Source organism: Elephantulus edwardii, unplaced genomic scaffold (genome assembly GCF_000299155.1).
Source record: "Elephantulus edwardii isolate Elephantulus edwardi_28Jun2011 unplaced genomic scaffold, EleEdw1.0 scaffold00101, whole genome shotgun sequence".
NCBI classification, from domain to species: Eukaryota; Metazoa; Chordata; class Mammalia; order Macroscelidea; family Macroscelididae; genus Elephantulus; species Elephantulus edwardii.
This window is the reverse complement of record NW_006399851.1, coordinates 4874328-4894593: the sequence shown is the minus strand read 5'-3', so window position 1 is coordinate 4894593 and position 20266 is coordinate 4874328. Positions and strand designations below refer to the sequence as shown.

The 20266-nt window shown below is 41.6% G+C and overlaps 1 protein-coding gene across 1 annotated transcript in view; it reads left to right on the top strand.

Annotated features, from left to right (window-relative positions):
* Nucleotides 1–3503: 3503 nt before the first annotated feature.
* The window catches only part of NEDD9 (neural precursor cell expressed, developmentally down-regulated 9), a 40960-nt gene continuing 24197 nt past the window's right edge, over nucleotides 3504–20266 (top strand). The window contains exon 1 of the mRNA XM_006891605.1: nucleotides 3504–3944. Within this exon, the coding sequence (XP_006891667.1) occupies nucleotides 3504–3944 (441 nt within the window). The remainder of the gene's footprint in view (nucleotides 3945–20266) is intronic.

The following is a 20266-nucleotide window of genomic DNA, read 5'->3' as shown; positions in this document are numbered from 1 at the left end:
GTGCCAATCTCACTGTCTCCGATACACCTACCCCAACTACCCCAGTCACTGAATCAATCCACCTCATAGACTTCCTCTCCTGTGCTGTCCCTCCACCCTCCCAAGCATGTCCTTCTCCAAGGATTGGTCCGTCCTTGAAACATGTTCAAAATATATCAGGCAAAGCTTCAGAATCCTTGCCTCCTGGCTTCACCTTCTCTGGGACGAACTTGTTTGTTTTCTTAGCAGTCCATTGTATATTCAATACTCTTCTCCAACAGCACAGCTCAAAGGCATCAATTCTCCTTCTATCAACCCTATTCACTGTCCAGCTCTCTGATGCACAGCAAGTGATCACAAAGACCATGTACTATATCATGCACACCTTAGTTTCCAGAGTGACATCATTGCTCTTCAATACTTTGGAGAAGTCTCTAACAGCAGACTTTCCCATCGCAATACATCTTTTAGTTTCCTGGCGCTGGTGCCAAGAGTGTTGACTGTGGAGCCAAGCAAACTAAAGCTGTTAACAGTCTCAATCTCTTCACCATCCATCCTGATGCTGCCAATTGGTCCAGTGGTGAGAATCTTTGTTTTCTTGACATTGGGCCTCAATCTGTATTGAAGACTTCAATCCTTGACCTTCTGCAGCAAGCGCTTCAGGTTCTTTGTTTCAGCAAGCAGGGTTGTGTCATCTGCATAACACAGATTGTTGATGAATCTTCCTCTAATCCTGACCCCACATTTCTCCTCATACAGCCCAGCCTCCCAGATTGTCTGTTCTGCATATTGATTGAAAAGGTATGGGGATAGGACACATCACAGGTCTCTCAGACCCAGACCCATTTCCTCACCTTTAAAATGAAGGCATTGGGCAGACAATTTCCTAAGGCCTCCTGAGCTGTACCCATCTGTTTGGAAGAGTAACTGGATATGGGCATTACCTCTCTATAGCTAATAATCTGTGTTTATAACACAGATGTTGAATAACTCATACACTCGTACTTCTGTTCAGCTAAGTCTGAGAAAATTTGTCAGTATGTGAACAAGTGTTAGGCTGGTGCTGGGGACCCTGTCATTAGCAGCCATGCCAACCTCTCTTTCTAAATACCAGTCTCTGTGGGTAATCAGAAAACTGCTGAGAAATAATGGGCAACCAATTAGGAAAACTCCCCCACTGGTGCCTCCATTAACACAGACAATGGGGTCTGAATGTCTCCCTTGAAAAGCAGCTCTTGAGATCTAGAAACATTAGCATGCTGCTTACCAGGTGGTGGGAAGGTTAGTGGGACGGGAGACAAAAGGACATCTTGAAAGACTCTTGCGTGGGCATTTCTATCTGACTCCCATCAAGCCTGGCCCGGTGCTCTATTTCAGTGCTGCCTGATGGAACATGAAAGTGACTCAACTCCCAGTTCCTCCAGCTGATGTATGCTGAGTAGGCCTGTGCTCTGTTGTTCTCCATTTGTAAACACAATTGCATAACTATCAACCTTCTGCTGAGAACCAGCCCCTCAACTCATCCAGGGTCTTCCTTACTAGTCATCCCCGATGGCTGCATGGACCAGGAGAAAGGGAAAGAGACCCAAGTTGTTAGCATCTACTGCTCCACAATCACACTACCACTTTGATGGAGTAATAACGTGCCCTCATTTAGGTACAAAGGACAAGAAACTTGTCTTCTAAAACTCCAGAAATTATCTTTTAAATTACATAGGACAGAAACAACCCCCCCTGAAAAAACCCCGCCCCAGGGAAACAAGGAGGTTTTAGAACTGTCATACATCTTTAATGATGACCACAAACTAGGATATAATGATGCATGATTTTATCTTTATATAGGAGAACTTTATGGAAAGAATTCAAAGTTTTCCTGGAGTGTAAATGCTAGCCAAAACCTTTATGTCAGCCACAAACCACTTTGTTTTCCTTTAGCCCTTACTGTGACCTTTCTGTGTCACAGATCTCCTGGATTCAGAGTTGTCAAGAGCAAGAACTGTCCACTTGGTCTTGAACAGCATCACCAATCTCCCAAGACAATGACCTCTATTGTCCTTGGGTCAGTAGTTACATTGACTCAAAAGAACTTGGCTACCAGTAGGAGAAGTTGGACCCTTCCTAACTATTAACCAGAGGGAGAATCCCATATATAACTTAGCCACTTCATCGCAGGAAGTCATCTCACAATGCAAGGCCTTTGACTAAGTGACATTGTGTAGGGGAAAAGATTAATGTATTCCAATTATGAAGAATGAAAAACACAAGTCTGAAAGAGCAAGTCTACATTTTTATAGAAAACAAGGTACATCTGCTCAAATAACAGCCCCAAATTCCATTGAGTATATCAATGCAAAAGAGAGTTACATTCGTGATTAACCATGGACAATCCTCTCTCCCATAGAGTTGATCTCTACCGCCATGACACTAAGTGCATGCAAACATTTTAGGGGAGCCCTGGAGAGGTCACTTTGAGTTCTTCAAGAATGTGCAGTGGATTTACAACCTCCTCCAACTTCTCCGTGCTGGGTAGGAGGCAGGCCCGTGGTCATGGCTGCCAGTGTGCCGGGAAACATTATGAACGCCAAGAAATGAAATCGTCAGAACCTTTGAAAGGTTTCCAAGAATGTCAGCACGTACTGCCTGCCCACTCTCTGCTGAATGCCTACTTTGGCTGCCTGCTCAGTACTGAATGTGCCAGACAGCCCTTCACACAAAGAGGGAGAGTGTTTAGGGCCCATGAAAGGGGAAGGCACTGCCTTTCAGATGTGAATGGTGAGATTCAAAAAGTAGGTGATAAAGTGGCAGGGTAAGGATGGGCTCCAGAAAAGTTATGAGTAAAAGACCAAAACAAGAAGAGTTGACACCTGCCTCTTTATTGTAAATACTTTGTAAACTCCTGCACTGGAATCTGGATACGAAGACCACTGTCATCCTATGTCCCATACTTGATTTTATGGGCAAGGTGCTTGCTTGTGCATTTCCTTCTATCCATGGATCTCATGATCAACTGGGAACATTTTTCAAACTCAGCCCCTTCCCTGCAAGGTCTGCATGCCAACCCTGAATACAAATGCCATTTGTCCTAGTGGTTTCTTGGCATCTTCCTTGATTCCTTTTACCTCCAGTATAAAAAATTAGAAGTGTCTGTTATGAGTGCATCTGAATATCTTGAAATATATTTCTTTCTTCTCCTCAGTTGGCTAATAGGACAGAAAGAAAACTATTTCTATGTATAAGTTGTCCTCTGATTTTTGAACAGTGCTGATACAGCATCGACTGTGAGAGTAAAGAACTCTTCTTGTGTTTTGAACTTTTTTCCCAAGGAGACAATCATAGGGGTAGATGAATGTGTATGTGTCTGTCTTTTGTCTACACCATCTGTTTTCCCCCTTACAGGCTATTGTTCAGATTTCTTTGGCTCTTCTTTCCAGGAAGTGTTTCCACCGGAGAATAAGCTTAAGGTATGGACAGGACTGAGATGATATTCTAACACAATTTCCCTGTTCTTTCTTTCCTAGAATCTGATGGCGAGGGCCTTATACGACAATGTCCCAGAGTGTGCTGAGGAGCTGGCCTTCCGCAAGGGAGACATCCTGACTGTGATTGAGCAGAACACAGGGGGACTGGAGGGATGGTGGCTTTGCTCCTTACACGGGCGCCAAGGCATTGTCCCAGGCAACCGTGTGAAGCTTCTAATTGGCCCTGTGCAAGAGATCCCTGCCACTCAGGAGCAGCCTCCTTCTGGACTGATGCACCAGACCTTTAGCCAACAGAAGCTCTATCAAGTACCAACTGCACAGGGTGCTCCTCGGGACACCATCTACCAAGTGCCACCTTCCTATCAAAACCAGGGAATTTACCAAGTCCCCACTGCCCATGCTGCTCAGGAACAAGATGTGTATCAAGTGCCGCCATCAGTACAGAGGAGTATTGGGGGGACGAATGGTCCCCACTTAAGTAAAAAGGTGAGTAGGCGACTAACTGAAGTTTTGTTCTACATATTTATTTTTTCCATTGTTCTTAGAGCAGTGGACGTGTTCTAAAAATAATTTTTTGTGCATCAATTGAAAGGATCATGTGGTTCTTGTTCTTTGCTTTGTTAATGTGAATTACATTGAAACTGCCAAAAAGTAAATATATTTAGTACCCTAGCATGTGTGTCATTTCCCCATTCATTCAGTCAACAAACTTTCTTGAACTCCTACTCAAGCACAGTTGATCCCATTTTGAGCTCACAAACATCTGAGTTCCTGTGCCATTCTGATTCATTAAACTGTTTCTTCCCATCTTTCTAATAGATTTGATTCGACATGTAGCTTCTAGAGTTTCTAGTCTTTTCTTTCTTTCTTTCTTTCTTTTGAATGGTAAAAGGTACCACATTTTGTGCAAGTACAGTGATGTGGCATGGGCCCTCTTTTGCCAAAGCTGAAATTATGACCCTGTTGACTGGCTTGACAAGGAGCCCACCAGAGGTAGAGGAAACACGAATCTAGAAATGGGTGTTGCCCACCAATGTGCTTACAGAGACACCAGATGAAATACTGACACCATTAAAAGCAGGTATTAGTGAGCATAGAAAGAGCCCATAAGGAGGGCAGAATTACCAACCTTTCAGTGATAGCCCAGTGGACTATAGCACCACCCATGGACTCCAAGAGTAGACTGGTTTAACCTGTGACGGAATTTTCCCTGAGTTACAAGAGGAAAGATAAGAGTGATAGACTAGAAAAAGCTTGCTGATTCCCAGAACACTCCATATGGTTGTGTTCTTCCTCAAGAAAATCGAATACAAAGGCTGAATTTACTTGATTGTTTCTATGTGCCATTGAGTCAACTATAAGCAATGGTGACCCTGTGAGCAACTTTCTGAACCTTGCCCTATCCTGTGCCATTCTCACAGTCTCCCACAGACAAGCCCATTGTTTCATTCATTCAGATGGACTGCCATCTTGCTGAGGGCCTTCCTTTCTTTTTCTGAACTTCCATGTTTCTCAGCATATCTTTTTCCAAGAACTCGCACCTCCTGAAATCAAGCCCAAAGTATGAGACAGAGTATCATCATCCTTGCCTTTAAGGAGCACCTTGGTTACATCCCTCCCCAACCCACCTCCAACAGACTTTCAGATACACAGAAGCAATCAAAAGTGTATAGCTTGGATCAGGCAATTTTGGCCTTTAAATTGACACTGTTGCTCTTTTGCACTTTGGAGAGGTCCTTGACAGCAGATTTTCCCAGTGCAATAGTTTTTTGATTTCTTGACTGTTGCTACTATGAGTGCTGATTGTAGATTCACCTAAAATGAAATCACTGACCACTTCAATCTTTTCTCAGTCTAACATGATGTTGCCTATTGGTCCAATGATAAGGATTTTTGGGTTTTGAGGTTGAGATGTAATATTTTATTTTTGCTATATAGTCTTTGATCTTCTTCAGTAAGTACTTCAAGTCTTCTTCACTTTTTGTGAGCATGATTGTGTCATCTGCATAATGGAGGATGTTGATGAGTCTTTCTCCAATGCTGATGCCACATCCTTCATATAGTACAGCTTCTCAAATTATTTGCTCAGCATATAAATTGAATAGGTAGGCAAAAAGGCCACAGCTCTGATATGCACTTAACCTGTAAACTAGGAAGTATCTACTTGCATGAGATTTGCTGGCTTAGTGGAAAGGAATTGTACTGTCAACCCAAAGGCATGACGTTTGAACTCACCAACAGTTCAATGGGAGGAAGATGAAAATCTTCCATATGATTTCCAGTCTCTGAAAACCCACTGGAGAATCAGCTATGAGTTGGTTCCAACTCAACGGCACCTAACAACAACAACAACAACTAATATTCGAATGATTGCAAATATTCTGTGAAGGTTAATTAAAACAAACAAAAACCAAAACAGATACAATTTATTGTTGAATTATTTTATATACTAAAACCGTCAGTGCATTTTCAAATCACCTGTAATACAAAAGGTATGTTTTTCAAATGTGGATCCAAATATGTGTGTATTAGGAGGAAGCCCTGAAGAAGTATTGGGGAGCTTTCTGACTCATGCTGTCTGGAGGAGACAGACTGGCTATCCTCCACCTTTCAAAGCCTTTCTTAGCCAAGTGATGTGAAGCTCAGAAGGAAAGCTAAGTCCAGCCTTTACCTCCGGAGGGGAAAAGAACAGTTGAAAATTGCAACTATAAATAACTTCTCTCATCCTTTGTCCTAGTTGTTTGCACCTTAAAAATAGCTCTCCCTCATCTGAGCTGGTGGGAGCAGACGAGTGAGGCCTGGGCAGGAAATGCTTGGCTGAAAGGTGTGGGCTCCGAGTTTTCATCACAGTTGATTTTGGCAGAAGGGTGACATGTTTTCCTTTTGAGACTCAACCTTTTCAGTTCCAAGTCTGAAAAGTCCGAGACTCCAGGTTCCTTCTCATTTGATTTGCCATAACTTCTCTGTAGATTTTCTCCTTGGCTTTCTATCTGGCTAGAGTGAGCGGCTTTGGGACTGCTTTCCCTGGGATTTATGATGCTCTCGACGGTGAGGGGGTGAACCTTGGGTACTCAAATGCAATAGAGTTTTTGTTTTATTTTTGTTTTTAATTTTAAAATCGGCAGTATGTTTTGTGTTTACAAAGTCCTCTAAGCCATAAAACAAAAATCCTCACCGCTACAATCATAGACCACATTGTGATAGAAAAAAAAATATTAAAGTTGTCCGCGATTTCATTTTGCTTGAATTCACAATCAACACCCGTGGAAGCAGCAATGAAGAAATCAAATGGCATATTGCATTGGTTACACATGATGCTGTCAGGGACCTCTATAATATTCTAATGAGCAAGGGTGTCAGTTTAAAGACTGATGTGTGTCTGCCCCAAACCATGGTATTTTTGGTTATTCCATATTGCTTGTGGAAGCTGGACAACAAATAAGGAAGAATTTATGCCTTTTAATTGCGGTGTTGGTGAAGGGCATTGAATATACCGTGAACTGCCAAAAGAACAAACAAATCTGTGTTGGGTCCTGTTTAAACAAAGAAGTACAGCCAAAATGCTGCTTAGAAGCAAAATTTATGAGGCCATGCCTCCTAAATTACCTTAGGCATGCTGTCAGGGGCAGAGACAAGACGGGGTATGCCAGTCTTCAGAAGAGTACATGATACATGAAAGGTTGGCAAAAGAGAAGACCCTCAATAAGAATAACTGATAGAGTGATTCCAACAATGGGCTTCAGCCCAACAAAAGTTGTGAGGAGAGTTTAGGATGAAGCCAAGTTGAATTGATTTTTCTCGGGGTCACTGTGAGTGGGAGGCAGCAGCAGCAGCAGCAGCTATCAGCAGTGATAACCCATTGCCATTGAATCCTATTTCAGAAGTCAGTTTCTGAGAAGGATTTCTGCCTTATTACAGAGCTTACAAAGCATGTGCCAAGGCCTTGGGAAGATACCACCAGAGCTGGGGAGGAAGCTGTCTGCAGTTGAGGTCTGAGGTGGATTTGCTCTTTCTGCAGGATTGCAGCTGCTCCAGAAACTTCTGCCAGCTTTCTGACTCAGGATCCTCCCAGCAGATGAGAACCATACCAGTGCCTGAAGCCCAGGTCCCCTAGGCGTGATCGCAGTACACTGAGGGGGTCAGGTGGTGCTCTGAATTCTCACTATAGCAGTCTTACTGATCTGCAGAATAGCCCTTTACTCATTTTCTCTTCTAATTTCCCCTTTGTAAAGTGCTGAACACTCCAGAGTTCCAAGTTCCCAAGCAGTTGGCTCTATAGTTTTTAAAAGCTATTACAGAAGAAGATAGTGGAATATTTCTCTGAACCAGAAAGTATGGACATAAGAATCACTCAGAGAGGGAGGGCAGACCTGTGAAATGCAGGCTCAGGCCCCTCCATCACCCCCTGAGGTCCCAGCTGGGTCGGTCCAGGTGGGTCTGGGAAATCTGCATTTATCCAGCTCCTCAGATAACCTGGGGGAGAGGGCCCAGGGCCGCACTTTGAGAGGGAATGGAAAATGACCATAAAGATTGGAAATGTTCCAATCTGATTATGATTTGGGGCTTTCCATAGTTAAAAATTCCCTTTACGTTACTACAGACTGAGCTTCAGAAGTCTCACTTACCAGAGCGTTTGTTTTGATTTCTGTTAATGAATCATTGACAATTCAGTGCCTTCTCGTACTTGAGCTTTGCTCTTGGGGAACTCCAGCCTCCACTCACCCCTCTGCGTCCACATTAAACTTACATTCATCACTTTTTAAGTCAGCAGTTAGAGGACTAAACTTACATTCATCACTTTTTAAGTCAGCAGTTAGAGGACTAGACAGTCATATACTCCTCCGCCCTTTTTATAAAGAAAGAAGGTGGCATGTGTACATCAATGGACCATGAACTAGAGCTGGGCAGATTCATTGTTCTCTCTGTTCACAGTTGTGTGTTCCTCATCAAGTTACTTAATATCCCTGTGCTTTGGAAACATCATTGGAGGAATGAAAACAATCACTATGTCAATACATGACTTAACATGTGGCTCCACATGATGCTGTGAGGAGCTCCTGTTAAGTCAGCCCCCAAAACATGGGGACCTCATGCCCCACAGCCCCATCCTGCACCATCCCCGCAATCAGATTCGGGTCAGACCTCTCTGATGCTCTTGGTTTTCAATGGCTGATTTCCAAAAGCAAATCACTAGCTTCTCTGCCTAATCCATCTCAATTTGGAAGCTCCACTGAAAATGATATTGTTGTTTACCATTGAGTCAGACCAACTCATGGTTGACCATTCATTGAGTTAATCCTGGTAGTTATTCGTAGGAGATTACCCATCTTTCTCCCCTAGTGCAACTGGTGGATTTGAACCACATGCCTTTGGGTTAGGGATACAAAACCTTACCACAAAGCCACCAGAGCTTCCAGAAACCTGTATAGCAACACACAGGTCTCCACAGACACTTGAGTGGTAGATGCACATCAGGTACATCCCCTAGAGATCAGTCTCAGGTCTCCTGCATGATGGGCAATAATTCTACCATTGAACAACAAGCTTAGTGTTGTTATGTGTCATCTAGTCAAAACTGGATTATAGCTGACTTCCAGTGAGTTTTCAGAGGCAGTAAGTCACACAGGAGGATATTGCCCATCCTTCACCTGTGGAGAAGTTTGTGTTTTCGAACTGCATGCCTTTGGGATTACAGCACAGTGTCTTATCATTAGGCCAGAGCTCTCTAAAGACAAAGTTCGGACTAGCCTGTACAGGGATCAAACTCGCAATTTTGTCATTATTAGCACCATGCTCTAACCAACTGAACTAAGTGGTCAGGACCAAGCTTAACGTACTAATGACTCTCAATATATAAAATTATTCCTTTCCCCTAGATTTCCTTTCCTCTCACAGAGTTTATTTTGAACATTATTTGTATTCCTAGTGCTCACCACCTTGGTAGCACATATGCTGCACCCTTTGCACAGCTGTCTCTTTGGTCCTACAAGAATATTGCATAAGATGGAGAAGAATGCTTATGATCTGGAAGCCATCTCCATCGACACCTTTACTCAGTTCCACTGGTATTTTTCAATCTGGGTTTTGCAGGCAGGCCCATTTTAGTCCTTAAGTGGTAAAGGCAGAATGCCCAGGGCCTACGAGAGTATTTAAGAGCTGCCCAAAGAGACTTCTGTTTGGCTTCAACAGATGAAGGGCAAGTACTGCAAAAATATAAATCAGTAAACATCTAGGTCAATGTCTACAAAGCAGCATCGTGCCAACCTCATTCATGGAGAGCTCATGACAAATCATTAATTTTGAAAACAGTTTGTAGGTTAGTTTTTTTCCCTACTTTGTAGACTTCTTTGGATGTACCAAGACTGCCAAGAACTCATAGGCCTTGCTAAATTAAGTGAGTTACTCATAGTCAAATAATTTGAGAAACTCAATTGTGAGGGAGAAGAAAAAAGCTTTCTGTTCTTTAAAAGCAGAAATTCTACTTAATATGGGAGTATGGTAGGACAGACCTTACCAAAGTCTAAAATTGCCTCATTTCTCCTCAAAGATCAGTCAAAACTGCTGTCTGAGTTAATATCTTTCATGCTTCATTGGCACAAGAATTACATGTTAATTCCCTCATTATTCTTTGCACATATCGCCTTTATTCTAACTGATGAGATTAGATTTGTTTTGCCTTCTTCTGAGGACAAATTTGGAGCCAAACTAAAAGCTCCATTAGGGCAGAACTAGCACAGGGCGAAATACCAGCACAGCCAAATAAACAAGGTAGAAGTTAGAAATTGGGCATTTCACTTGAATTGACCAATAAAGAAACTGAAAAGTGGCTCTGACCTTATCACCTAGCTACCATCGCACACCCTTCAAATCCTATTGTACAGTTCATTACCACTTGCAGCAACAAATCAAGCCCACTGTGGACAAGTCAATTCAAACTCACAGGTTTCTAAGGCTGTAAATATTATGGGAGCAGACTGCCTCATTTTTCTCTTAGGGAGTGGCTGGTGAGTTTGAACTGCCAACCTTTTGATTAATAGCCCAAACCAAACCAAACCAATTATGCCACCAGTGCTCCAATAGAAACCGGCTTGTACAGGATAGCTTCCCCCAAGAAGAGCATTTGAGAATATCCCCTCTTGTTTCCTATAGCCCTAAGCATTAGTGCCTATACCTAATGTAGTACATTTTGTGTCAGCCTGCTAAATAAAAGGTGAATGGTTTGAATCCAACATCCTCTACAAGGGAAAAAAGAGGGGTAATCGCCTTCCACAAAAATGTACAGCCTCCGAAACCCAGTGGATTAAGTTTGCCCAAAAGTCTAATTGTCTACATTTTTCCCACTTATGGAAATACAATTAGTCAACTACCCCATGGTTACCAAGAGTAGAACTAGAGTTTTTCTACTGAAAAGCAGAGCTTCATTTGCCTATGCCCTTGAAAAAAGAGCTTGGAAAGGTGGAGGCTCAGTGCAAGAGAAGACCACCTTCAACAAGCTAGGTTGACATAGTGACTGTAATAATGGGTTCAAGCGTATCAGAAACTCTGAGGATGACACAGGATAAGGCAAATCAGATGCATTGTTCTTAAGGTTGCTATGAGTCTTACTCAACTCAGCAACACTTTACCTAGATTGCTTTTTCCACTCTGTTCTACCCGATGAGCTCCTATTCACTCTCTAAATGCTTACTTACTGTTCATCTCCTCTGTGACACTTTCTCTCCATAGTCCGCATAGCTGCTCCCTCCCCTGTGGTTCCACAGGATATTGTACATATATATCAGTAATATCCAGTGAGCTCATGGCTCATTAAAGATGTAATGACCTGCTTCTATGAAGTATATAATGAGTGGGGTGTAGCAAATTCTGGCTTGTGGGTGGCATGCAGAAAATTCAAAGAGTATTTATCAAGATCCCATTACATCATCTTCAAAGGCCATTTCCTCTCTTGAAAACTCAGACACAGCCAGGTGTTAGCGGAAATGACTCAAAGGGGTTAGCCAGGTCTTCCAGGCCCATTCGTGAAAGGTAACATAAGACCCAGAAATAGATTACCTGCAATGTTCATACCATCTTAATACGGAGTCATCATGACTTATACACACATATACACATAAGTTCCGTAGTCTTTCCTGAGACATAAGGCATTGTGAAAGCTGGCTGAACAAGTGTGATCTATCAAGTCAAAGTATACAGAAATACAAAAAGGAAAAGAAAGTTCCAACCCCAGAAAAACTCGGATTCCACCTTACTTTCATTCTCTTTACACACATGCACACATGTACACACACACACACACACACACACGTGTGTGCATGCAGGCATGCAAGCACACATATTAACCAAACCCCGTCTCACTACTGTTAAGTCAGTTCAGACACATGGCCACCCTCCATCAGGTTTCTGAGACTCTAAATCTTAAAAGGAAGCTACCCATCTTTCTCTCATGGAGCATCTGGTGAATTCGAACCACTGATCTTTTGGTTAACAGCCCAACATGCTACACAATGCTATTAGTGCTCGTTAAACACGGATATATATTGCTGATGTTATGTACTATTAAGTCAGAACCAACTGCTAACAGGCCCTCCTGCAGGTTTTCAGCAGCTAGAAATCACCCACATAAGGAGAATGCCCATCTTTCACTTGCAGAGTAGCTGGTAGGTTTGATCCACTTGCCTATGAGTTGATGGTCACCAGAACTCACTAAAGCTTGACTGTGTTCCAGACTTGTGCATGGATTTGATTAACATAAGGACTCCAATAATGGACTTAAGGACAGCAGCAACTGAGCCAACAATGCAGGGCCAGGCACTGGAACTTTCTATGAGACATAGAAACAGTGTGAGTCTGAGCTGACTCTACAGCACCTGACGATAACCATTTAAATGGCTTTTCCTCCTCAATACATGGCTTTTGAGGTTATATGGAGAAAGTGAACTTTCCTCTAACCTCTCTCCCCACAAGTGTCAAGATAAGTTTTAAAATATATAATGGTGCAAAAGGTGAAGTCATCAAACAATTGAAGGGCAGGGCGTGATGAGCTCACTGCAAAAATGAAACATCTCTCTGCTGGTGGAGTCACCCATGCCAGTGGAATGAGCAAACCGCAGCACCCTCTCTGAAATGAACAAAGGTCCTCTTTATTTGGTCAATGCCAAAGCCTTCAAACTCAGTTGTAATCTGTTACAAAGCTCACTGATAGTGTGCATTTCTACGAGTACATTAGTAACTTCTTATAAACCCACACCAAAGCGAGGAATAGTAATCTTTCCTCTTTCTAAAATTACTTCATTCTAAGTGACTCTTATCAAAGTGAATATGCATGATATTGTGTGGCAGATGGTGTCTCTAACTCAGTTCATAACGTTCTATTTTTAAGGGCACAAAGAATATAAATGTACTTGCTTTACTTCATGATAAAACTTAGACTTGCTTTTGGTTCAGTTCATTTTCAAATAAATAGACCCGAGTGTGTGGTGAAAAATGAAAACCTAGAAAGAGTCCGAAATCAAAAGCACTTGGTCTAAATGTTGTTGTTGTTAGGTGCTATTGAGTTGACTATAAATCATATTGCCCCTCTGAAGAGTAGATCTGAACCTGGCGCTATCCTGTGCCATCCTCAGAATTTCTGATACACTTGAGCCCATTATGATAGTCATTATGTCAATCCATCTTGTTGAGAGTCTAATTGTTGTGCCATAAACCTAGTTGTCAAATTGCTTCTCTGGGGAGGTACTGATCATGTTTAAGGGGACAGGTGTGTGACTTATTTAGTACAGTGTATCTTTCTAAATATTGTATGGGACTCCATCATGTACAGCTTACTAAAACATATCTTCCCAAAAGGTTGTACAGGACTCCACTTAGATTTGAAGTGCACCAGAGAATCTGCTTTATAAAGAGGCTCTTCCACAGAGCAAAACATGAAACAAAGAATCTTTTAGCAATGCCATAATCGCATGTAGTTGAGCAATTTTTTTAATAACATTTGGTTTTCTTAAAGCTCATTCATTTAAGGCAATTGAGTTGGAACTGACCCATAACTAACTCTTCATTAGGTTTTCTGAGGCTGTAAATTGCAGGGGAGGAAAATGCCCATCTCTCTCCCACGGAGTCCTTGGTGGACTTGAATTACCACAGAGCATGGCCTTTGGGTTTGCAGTACAACTCCACGAGAACTTCTGTTTCTTAAAGCAGGCGTCTGTCAGAAGAGTTTTTTATTTCACATTTTGCTGCTGAATGTGTAGCTTTGAATGTGCTTTACCTTCATTTTTCAACACAGTTTGAGAACTACACTGGAAGTGACTATCACCTGCCTTTAAGCCAGCACTCTGTGTTCAAATCGTTACATACTCTCATTTAATCCTGTCCGAACCCCATGAAGTGTGTAGAACAATCTTCATGTTACAGATGAGAGCTTGGGATCTGAGAAGTCAGTTAATGCTGAAGGGCACACCTCTGGCAAGAAGTAGCACTGATCTTCGAGCCTACATCTTTCTGATTCCAAAACTAATGACTTTCACATCTCAACCAGTAGTTGATGTTGCCAGGTCCTAACATACATAGGAGGGTGTATCGGGCACATCATTAACCAATTCCACTTCACCAGAATCCTGGGCACTAAGAAGCATCTTTTTGGCCAGGAAGCGTTTACACGGTTTCTTCAGAAGGCCACCTCGTATCCAGAGAAAAGCTCAATGCTGAAGGGATCTTAGTTAAGGAACATGGTGGCCCCTGTCACCATCTGCAGAAGTCCTTTTCAGAGCCAGCTGACCCAAAATGCCTGGGCTGGTCCTGGTGGTGATTAGGTCCATTACACCACTGAGAGCATGTTGTGTTGCTTTCTCTCCCATATCATCTTTCTAAATGACTTCTAACTACTCCAGACAGACACATTCACTTAACCATATGCCATGGAGTCCCCTAAAAGGCCCTTGCCAATGAATGCTGTTGATAACAGCCATCAGTTTGGCCCTTGAGATGAGCACACATCCCAAAGAACGAAGTGCTTCCTGGTTGGGCACCATGATCACTTGCCCATCAGACCATGGGGCTCCTAGGTTTTCATTACTGATTTTCAAAAGTAGGTCATCAGGCCTTTCTTCCTAGTCATCTGAGTGAGGGAGCGCTGCTGAAACTGATCAGCATCCACTGATAAAGGACAGTGCATGAGGTGCATTGACTAGGAAACCAAGGCCTCTCACATAAAAGGTGAGAATTCTACCACTGCCCTATCTTTCCAGTAAATGAGAGTATACAAAAAACCCCAAGTTTCCAGCTCCCACACTGTGCTCTTCAAATAAGAAAGCTATTTGCATTTGGAGTATTGATTTGCCATATGAGAAAAGTACTAAATTTCTCATATGCATCACCAATGTAATCAACAAGACATTGTAAACCAGGACTAGCCTGCTGGCCTGAGCTAGTTCTCATTCAATTCTCTGTCATCAACAGCCTGAATCACTTCCCTGAAGTTCAGTTCCCTCAACTGTGAAATAAGGAGTGGGGTTGGGTGAGCACTAATGGTTCTTGCTAAAATTTTATGATCCAGATAGCCTTATTCAATTTCCCCCCAGAATCACTAGAAAAGTCAATTGAAAGAGCCTGACCTCAAGACCCTGGGAAAAAAAGAAGAGGAAGGTATTCAAACATGTACTGTAAATTTTAAGTGGTTCCCATGCTTTTGCAAATCTTTCTTACCCTTCTTTGGGGCCCTGACCTTCCTTCTCATCCAGAAGGAACTGTAGATGGAGTTATGCCAGAGGAAGCAAGAAGAAGGCAAGGACGGGGTGAGCTGAACCTGGGAAAGTCAGAGTTAACTTGGCTGTTCATTGAAAGATGAATAGTTCAGTCTACCAAGAGGCACCTCAGAAGAAAGGCCTGGTGATTTGCTTCACAAAAACTAGCCATTGAAACCCAACAGAGCCCAGTTCTACTTTGATACACAGGGTGGTATCATTAGTTGGATTCTACTTGTGGCAGCTGGTACTGGTCCTTCATTTTCATGAACACATCCCCTTTGGAGCAACCTGTGGGTATTTCTAAAATCCATATCAAAATCTAGCTTGAGTGCTATGTCCTGTTGGGCTTTACCATTTAAAGAGCCAGAACTCTGTGTCTCTTTTAGTTTCATTCAAAAAATATTTCAGACTCTGAGGAATTAAAAAGAAAGGTTTGACTATCCCATTCGGTAAAAGCTATGTTCAGCTTCAGCTTTCTCTTAAAAAAAAAAAAAAGAAGAAGAAAGAAAAGACCTCTCCCAATTGAGGGACCCAGATGTCCTTTCTAGCATGTTCTTTCACATGAACTGCCTCACAGCTCTTTGCTGCCTGGTCTCTCTATAGCTAAATATTGCTTTAGCACACAGTATACAAAGCACTTCCTGCAGGCAGCAAGGGAGAGGTGGCAGGGACCTAACAATCAGGCACTGTTTCCAGCAGTTCCGCTCCCACAAAAACACTGTGTCAGATGCAAGTGGCCCGAGAGCCCCATTCCACACTGGTGCTTCTAGTTGTGACTTTTTTCCTTGTTTGGGCAAAGAGGCTGGCAATGAGTTTGATGTAACTACCAAACGGCATCGCAACAGCATAAAATCAGACACCAAAATGGCTTTGCAGGAAAAGGGACCACTTCCCAAACACAGAAGGGGTGTGTGTGGATCCTCCAGGGGCACAGAAGGAGCTGCAGGAAGGATTAACCATGGCTGTGGTTCATGGGGATGTATTTTTAAGGCCCAGCTCTTTTTTCATTATATTGTTGCTATGCAAGTAAATAAATGAGATCACAGCTACACCCAAACTGGGCAGACAGAGTTTGTACAGAATTAATAAAGCCAGGAATGACCACATATGACTTTTCCTTCTGGTAAGAGAGAAACAGCCAGTCACCTTGTAACTGAAACAGACAGCTGTCTGTAATTTTTTAGATTCTGAAAATTAGGTTCCAATTCAAATGAGTAGGCAGTGATAATGATGATATTTCTTTATACTGTGGTTTTCTTTAAAGAAAAGATTATAACTTTATGGGCTTTAAGACAAAGGTGTTAATGTAAAATCTAATCACTGCTGTAGTTAATGCTTTATATGGGCATTGAGAAGAAATGAATCCTTTCCAATAGGCAATTTTGAGAAGCTGAATCCTCTTGTTACTAATGCATGAAACCCATAGGGAGATAGTATAAATAAATCACAGGTATAGGGGATATTAAGGGAGCACTGGTGGCCAAGGGGTAAGAAAATACACTGCAATTCCAAAGGCAAGCAGTTCAAAACTACTACTCTGCAGGAGAAAGATGGGCAATCTCCTCCCATGTGATTTACTGCCTCTGAAACCCACAGCTGGGTCATTCCCGTCTTATAACAATATAACACAATAACGATATAACAATATAACATAATAACAACAGCAACTGGGAATATTAGGAATAGGCAGAAAACAATCTAATTCTACCTTCCACATATACCAAGAAAAAGTCAAGTAGATGGTTGGTAAGTAATGGAATGTATTTTTAAATTGAGGTGATCTGTGGTAGTGTTGTTAGGTGTCTGAGTCCACTATAACTCACAGCAACTTTATGAAGAAGAGATCAAAACCTTGCTGTATTCTGCACCATACTCGCGGTCTTTGACATACTCAAGCCCACTGGTACAGTCACTGTGCCAGTTCATTTCCTTGAGGGTCTTCCTCTCTTTCACTGACTTTCTACTTTTCCCAAACAATGGCCCCTTCCTATCAACATTCCCAAAGAATGTGAGGCAAAGTTTCACCGTCCTTACCTCTAAAGAGCCCCTCGCTGCTCTTCCTTCAAGACAGATTTGTTCTTTGGCAGTCCATGTATTCAATACTCTTCACCAACACCACACTCAAAGGTGTTGATTCCTCTTTCATCTTCCTTACTTATTGTTCATCTTTCAGGTACATAAAGGCAATTAAATATACCAGCCAAGTGCACCTTAGTTTTTAAACTGACATCCTTGCATTTGGTTACTTTAAAAATGTCCTTTACGGCAGATTTTCCCAATGATTTCATGATGACTGTTACCAAGGCTGTTCAATCTTTCCTCCATCTATCAAAATGTTGCCTATTGGTCCAGTGATGGGTATTTTTGTTTTCTTGATGTTGAAAGGTGATTCAAAATGAAAATGGATGTAAGTAGATGCTTCAAGTGTGTTTCACTTTCTGCAAGCAAAGTTGGGCCATCTGCATAATTGAGATTGTTGATGAATCTTCTTACTCCTGATGCCACAATGGGAAAGGGCTACCTCCTCAGAGTAGAATCTTCCTTAATGGTTTGGATCTAGTGAAACTTTCACTCAACAAAGCACCTTTGTTTGTTGATGTGGCAAGGCTCAAAATAAGAAGAAAGATCCATAAACATCTATTAATAAATAAAACATGGAATGTATGAATTGTTAATTTAGAAAAATTGGAAGTTGTCTTAAATGGAATAGAATGTATAAAGATTGGCATCCTAGCCATTAATATACTGAGATAGACTGGTATCGGCCACTATAACATGGAATGCTGAGAATAACAAATTAAAGAAAGATGTAATTATATTCGTTGTCAAAAAAAATGCTTCAAGATTTATACCAAACCAATGCTGTGTGTGTTGGATACTTCCCACACACATACAGGGAAAACTTGGTAATACAGTTGTTATTCAAATATACACACCAAACACTAAAGACAAAGATGAAGAAATTGAGGATTACATCTCAACATTAAGGAAACAAAGGTCCTCACCACAGGACCAACAGTCAACATTATGATAGATGGAGAAAGGATTGAAGCTGTCACTGATTTCATCTTGCTTGGATCAGTAATCAACACCCTTGGTACCAACAGTTAGAAAACCAGATGTATTGCATTGGTAAGTCTGCTTTCAGGGGCCTTGCCAGAATTATGAAGAGTGATGATATCCATTTGAAGACTAAGGTGTGCCTGATTCAGGCCATGGTCTCTTCAATCATCTTCAATGGATCAGAGCACTGGACAATCAAGAAGAATAATGGAAGAACCGATGTCGTTGAGTTGTGGTGCTGGAAAAGAGTACTGGTTATCTCATGGATTGTCAAAAGAACAAACAGATATGTCTCAGAAGAAGTTCAGGCAGAATGCAACTTGGAGGCAAAGATGGCAAAGCTTCACCTTTCATGCTCTGAACTTGTAGCTAGGTGAGGCTATTCCTTGGAAAGGGACATCATGCTTGAAAAGATGAAAGGTCAGCAAAGGAAAGGAAGACCTCCAATGAGATTTATTGACACAGTGACTTCAGCAGTGGGCTCTGTTATGTTAGAGATGATGAGACTGGCACAGGATATGGTAGATTTCAGGTTGGCTGTTCATAGGGTTACTATAAGTCATAACTTGATGACACCTAACACCAATAACAACATCCAACTTTTGCAGTATGAAATTGACCAAACATGCAATCAAGGTGCATTAATAGTAACTGGTGACTGGAATGCAAAATTTTAAAGAAGGAGGATTGGAAAATATGACATTGATGATAAAAATGGGGATAGAGATTGAATGATGAAATTTTTTACAATCAATGATTTATTGATTGCAATTATCCCTTTAAAAAATGTAAACACCAGCTATGCACATAGACTTCACTTGATAGACTACACAGGAATCAAATTGACTATGTCTATTATAAAATAAGCTGATGTTAAAACTCAGTTGTCAAAACAGGGCCAGGAGCTGACTGTGGAAGAACAATACTTACTCATGTGCAAGTTCAAATGAAAACTGAAGAAATGGAAACAACTCCACAAGAATCAGTATATGACCAGATGATCTTGGGTTCTATAAATAGTGAGGTTATCAGTATAAACTTTATTGTAATAATTCTGGGACATTTGGCCTCTTTCAGCTTCTCACCAATTACACATCATAACCATCAGTAGCTAGTAAAAAGGCTGGAGATTCAAGTTCTTCGATGGGTTCCTCAGAAAAAGAGCTTGATGATATAGTTACAATACTATCAGTCCTTGAAAATCTTGTGGTGAACATCTCTATTGCCATACGTGGGGAATCACTATGAGTTGAACTTGACTCCATGGCATCAAGTTTTAGAGTTGTTGGCATAATATAAGAGATGGAATCAAAATAGAGGAGAACAAAGGAGGAGAGAGACGTTTTGATAAACAGATGAGCAGTAAGGCTGGTATCAGAAGGCAGTATGGGCATAGGGTGGGACACACGATGGTATTGACAGTAGCAGAATTTCCAGCGACCATGTGGATTTGCCTTCATTAAAAGCAGTCGTCCATTTCCTCCCCATTTTCCTCAATGCGCCAAGTCACATGGCTCTCACTCTATGTCCTAATCCCAGGCAGCAACCGAGCCCATTTTGAGAAAGGGTAAGTGGCTGCTTAGGAGAAAATCTAAGAATAGATTGTTGAAACAAGTGAGTCCATGTGAACAGAAATTGTCTAGAGAGAAAATGCTTTTAGACTTCCTAGAGGGAGAAGGATGTGACAAACTTCTTGTGAAGTCTTTATGACAAATGCAAATTGTGAAATTCTGCTGAAAAGGAATTCGAGAGAAATTCAATAAAGTGTCAGAGTGTGGGAATTTGATATCTTTTCTTGGATAAATGACTTTATCTTCATGCCTTAAAAAAGCACATTTCTCCCTGGGGTTTTCCATTGGCATGCTTTGAGCTTGTATACTGATTATTGGGAAATGGCAATACTGATATGACTAGAGTAAAATAATAGCAAGCCAGTCTATTGATAGCCATTTAGGGCCAAAGATCCTTCCCATCTACTGCTTTGATCTGAAGTTTCAGTTGCTT